General features: G+C 30.5%; 1 protein-coding gene across 1 annotated transcript; it reads left to right on the top strand.

Annotated features, from left to right (window-relative positions):
* Positions 1–224: 224 nt before the first annotated feature.
* On the top strand, positions 225–4,425 carry LOC138943945 (acyl-CoA Delta-9 desaturase-like). Its single transcript, XM_070314840.1, has 6 exons — positions 225–273; positions 749–987; positions 2,733–2,863; positions 3,200–3,405; positions 3,694–3,879; positions 4,152–4,425. Exons 2-6 carry the CDS (start codon positions 783–785, stop codon positions 4,423–4,425), a joined length of 1,002 nt encoding a protein of 333 aa, XP_070170941.1. The 5' UTR covers positions 225–273; positions 749–782.
* The last annotated feature ends 499 nt before the right edge of the window (positions 4,426–4,924 follow it).

Raw genomic sequence — 4,924 nt, 5'->3', positions numbered from 1 at the left:
GTTAGATGAGGGCGTTCACCCGTCGGAGTTCGCCCGTCGCTCCGGCATCCTCCGGCATCCCTAAGGTTACACTTTACCCGTGCCATTTATTTAAGACTGCGTGCGTATGTTGGTAGACGTCTGCGAGGACGCTATGACGTCATGATGACGAAAGGTGTTACTATTGGTTAAGGAGGAACAGGCGATCGGCGCTGCCGGTTCGATTGAGAGATACGCGAAACGCGAAGGAAGAGAGTGCGTCCTAAGTCTTCCACGCGTAAAGAAGCTCTAATTGTAAGCTATTTTTCGGTTAGATACCGCTAGTAAGAGTCAGCGTGTTCGTTACAATATTTATATTGTTTTCACAAATATATCTATTTATACAGCATACAAACGCTGTAATTCTTAAAATATTCCATACTGGAAAACTTCCTGTTGTCTAAGCCCCTCTTTATCCTGACGTTTAAGAGATCCCTATATCCTGAATAACCTCTTAGTTAGTGGATCCTTACACTCTATATAAGTGAAGATAAGAGATGCAAGAAATATTGTTTAATAAAGAAGCCTTAGTGATCAGGCCAGCGAGTGCACAACTTTTTTCAATTAAAATATTTTCAATGTTCTTCAAATAAAGAATATATATATTATAATTATATGTATATGCACGCATGCACGTACACATGTTATAATATTTAATAAATTTATATACATTAATTTTTATTTATAGAGAAAAACAGTAAAGCGATAATCATGTTTTTTGATCTTTCAGAAAAAAAGTTATTCATATATTAACATTCAGAAAAATGGATACCGATACCTCAATTTTTCAATGCTGTACTACTATGGTGACGTACATGAAAAACTCTGAAACAATAAAATCAAGTTTGTTTAATTTTAAAACCGATATAATATGGCATGTTGTTTTGCAAGTTGCATTATTACACATCATTGGAATTTATGGGATATGTACTTTCAATTATTTAAAAAATCCAATGACTACATTGTGGAGTAAGTATTCCAAAAATTTGATATATATGTATATTCCTATAGAATCCTAAGAAAGAGATTTTTAAAATATGTCATTTAAATCTTAATGCACTATGTGATCTTCTCAAAGTACTATATATATTCGAAGCAAAATTATAGTAGTCGAAAGTTGGTAAAGTTTTCATATCAGAAATGAAACGTTCAGACATTCATATTAATAAAACAATTGATAATATTAATTTCTTCAATTTTTTATTGTCCGAGTCATTTGATACTCACAAAAAGTCACGCAGAACTGGCAGTCGTAAAAAAAAGCACTCAATGTATTTACATACCAGACAGCACATGTCTATAAAAGATGTTTAAAAGACAACTTAAAGACTTCTTACCATCCTTTAAATATTTTTAAGATGTCTTTCGGTCTTCTTGTACTGTCCAAGATATTAATTGCAGAATCATTATGAATATAATTACATTAAATACATTATAAATAAATGTTTACGACTTGTATATTTTGTATACTTTTACATCTATTAAATCCAATTCACAGTTACTAAGAGCTGATTATTTAATTGACACATTCGTTGAATGCGATTAATATTACAAAAGATATTAAAAAGTTTTTCAAAAATGTCGATAATTTCTTACAAGTCTTTACGTATATTATTATTTCTTTTTGCGAAGCTAATAACTAATTTGTTTTTATATTTTAGAAATAATATTTTTGGTAATTATTTACTATAACGGACCCAGCTCCAATCACATTGACCTTGATATATGTTGTCAAGGACTTGATCCTGAATAACTTTTTCTTATAACTTAATCGGCGGTCTCTTATAATTTTTGAGATATTTAAAGTTTAAGTTGGATTCGAAACGAAAATTTGGTTTAAATTATACGACGTAATCCACACCAAATTTTTGTTTTAAATAAGAAATAGGTTTGGGTTAGGTTATATCTTCCGGAAGGGGAGCCCCCCCGCAGGGGGGGCGGAACCCACTGTATCCATGCATATACTTTACAATGCAAAACGAGGTTCAGCCCAGAATTGTTGTGTGAATGGGAAAGTGTATGCGTGGATGTAGTGGGTTCCGTCCCCCCTGCGGGGGGACTCCATTTCCGGAAGATATAACCTAACCCAAACCTATTTCTGATTTAAAACTAGACCCTCATGCAGGAGTTCACACACAAAACATAGAACGCATATGGCGTGATATTTGAAGTGGAATACCAAAATATGGAACTCGTGATTATCATTACATACATTATTTGGCTGAGTTTATATTTAAACGTAAATATCAATATTGTGTACGAATACGTAATTTTTTTGAAATAATGGCAACATTGTATCCCTTAAATGAAAACAGTACATTTGCAACTGTAGAATAAATAAAATTTTTGATTCCTATGTGTACTGATTTTTTCTAATATTATATTAATTATGTAAAGACCTTGTTTCACATTTAAATCAGGGTTCTGATGCAGATGGACCTTGTTTCTTGCGTGGAAATTACAAACTTATGTAAAAATTAATATTTTATTTTTCAAACTTTATTTTTTAATAACTTTTTAATAAACAACGACCGCCGATTAAGTTATAAGGAAAAGTTACTCAGGATTATGTCCTTGACAACATATATCAAGGTCAACGTGATTGGAGCTGGGTCCGTTATAGTAAATAATTACCAAATACTATTTTAGAAATAACATTATATATAAAAGAAATTTTTTCTCATTTTTGAATATAATTTTTTCATATTTTTAAGTAATCAGCATGTACATCATATCCAATTTCGGCGCATCTGCTGGTGCGCACCGATTTTGGAGTCACAAGTCTTTCAAAGCTAAGTTACCATTAAGAATTTTACTTCTACTATGCTACAGCTCAAGTGTACAGGTACATTGCATATAGAATTATTTTATGATTATTATAGAAATATATAAAAATGCCTATATTTACAGAAACATATTTTACATGTTACAAAAGTATGAAAATAAATATTTGTTTTTCTTTTAATTAAAAAATTTTTTTTATTCTCTCTAAGTTTTTTTCTTTAATTATCAAGATATTCGAGATAAAATTAAAAGTATAAAAAAATGTCCAATACCAATTCGACAAAAATCGATTTTAAATGGATTAGAAAAGTAAATATGTAATAAATAATATTTTATGTATTATATTTTTTCGATAACATAATATTTTGCTTCATAGAAATGTCTTTGCTATTCATAGAATAGACTAGGTTCGTGGGTGAGAAATCATCGTATGCATCACAAATATTGTGACACTGATGCTGATCCTCACAATACTGAGCGTGGATTCTTTTTTACGCATATTGGTTGGATAATGATGAAGGAACATCCGGAATTTATTGAAAAAAGCAAACAGATCAATATGTCAGATTTTCTGTCGGATCCTGTCGTAGTTTTTGGCGAAAAGTAAAGAATATTTTCTTTATTTTATAATGAATTACAGAATAAATTTGTATTTTTTTTACATATTGTATAATAACATAAATGAATATCGGCAAATGTATTCTTGAGATATGTAATGCAACAATTTTATTTCTTATAAGTGAATCATAATCTCATTTTTTTCTAAATTCAAAATTATGAAGAATTACTATATAAGAAAAAGAATTTCAAAGAATTTCTTAATAGATATTTAGTGAAATGCATAGACGGCACTCGAATGATTTCAAAACATTTACAGTAGTATTTTTATAGATATTATTTATCACTTCAACTCTTCTTTGGCTTCATTCTACCTACAATAATACCCGTATATTTCTGGAACGAGACTTGGGCCAGAGCCATAATATCGCAAGTATTTATACGATACATTATTACTCTGCACACCGTGTGGACCATCAATAGCATCGCTCATGCGTGGGGTACTAGACCATATGATAAGTATGTAATTCGCACGTTTAATTACGATATCCAGAATTTCATCTGTGCGCGATTAACAATAAATTCTAAAACTTTAACATAATTGTTTGCATAATAACAAATAATTACTTTATATAATACAAAGCGCATTATTATATTGTTAAAATTTTCTTCGGAAAATAATGTTTTATTTATATAGCGGCCTTGGTGTAATTTTTGTGACATAATTATATAAGGCTTAATGTTTAGTCTCATTATATTGAAATCGTTTGATAAAATGTTTTCGTTTTTAGAAACATAAAACCGACGGATAATAATATTATCAATTACTTGACATTGGGAGAAGGATATCACAATTATCATCACGTGTTTCCCTGGGATTACAGATCGGCGGAAATAGGAAACAATAGAATGAATTACATCTCATTCTTTATCGATATGTTTGCAAAATTAGGATTAGCCTATGATCTTAAGTATCCGTCCATGGATTTGATAAAGAAAACCGTATTAAAGAGAGGTGACAGAACACATCTCATGTTATCCAAAATGGGACCAAAATCTGATTAATTATATAGCCGAAAAAAAATAGAGCACGAAACATAAAAAAATGAAATATAACCGAAGAAAAAAATAACAAATACATCTGTTGACATATATTTTGGTTGAGAACGCATCTTGCTATAATCTTTAGACTTGTTTTTGTTGAAAATACAATTGGTAATTTAAGTATGAAATACAAATTAATGAAATATGTCAATGATTAATGCGTAATGTTATTGTTATATTAGGAAATACTTTACGTGTGATCTTATCCAACGAATTCTTTACATGAATAGTCACATGGCGTACCTAATTTTACGTATACGTAACGTTACGGTTTGGGTTAGGTTATATCTTCTGAAAATGGAGTCCCCCCGCAGGGGAGACGGAACCCACTACAAAGGAATCTACAAAGGAATTTTCTTCTCAAACCAAGATTTAATTCCAAGTTTTGTCCATAAATTTTAATAATTGTATTGCTTGCTGCGTAAAGTTGGTATGTGCTCAACCCCAACGAGCCTTTTAA

This window comes from Polyergus mexicanus, unplaced genomic scaffold (genome assembly GCF_030449975.1).
Source record: "Polyergus mexicanus isolate NDT 795.1 unplaced genomic scaffold, iyPolMexi1.0 SCAF_64, whole genome shotgun sequence".
NCBI lineage: Eukaryota > Metazoa > Arthropoda > Insecta > Hymenoptera > Formicidae > Polyergus > Polyergus mexicanus.
The sequence above is the reverse complement of the archived record's forward strand: the minus strand, read 5'-3'. Positions and strand labels throughout refer to the sequence as shown.

Coding starts and splice junctions, on each gene's coding strand:
- LOC138943945 (XM_070314840.1), top strand. CDS start 783: ATGGATACCGATACCTCAATTTTTCAATGCTGTACTACTATGGTGACG. Junction 2,864..3,199: donor GCTACAGCTCAAGTGTACAG/GTACATTGCATA, acceptor TGCTATTCATAG/AATAGACTAGGTTCGTGGGT. Junction 3,406..3,693: donor GTCGTAGTTTTTGGCGAAAA/GTAAAGAATATT, acceptor GTATTTTTATAG/ATATTATTTATCACTTCAAC.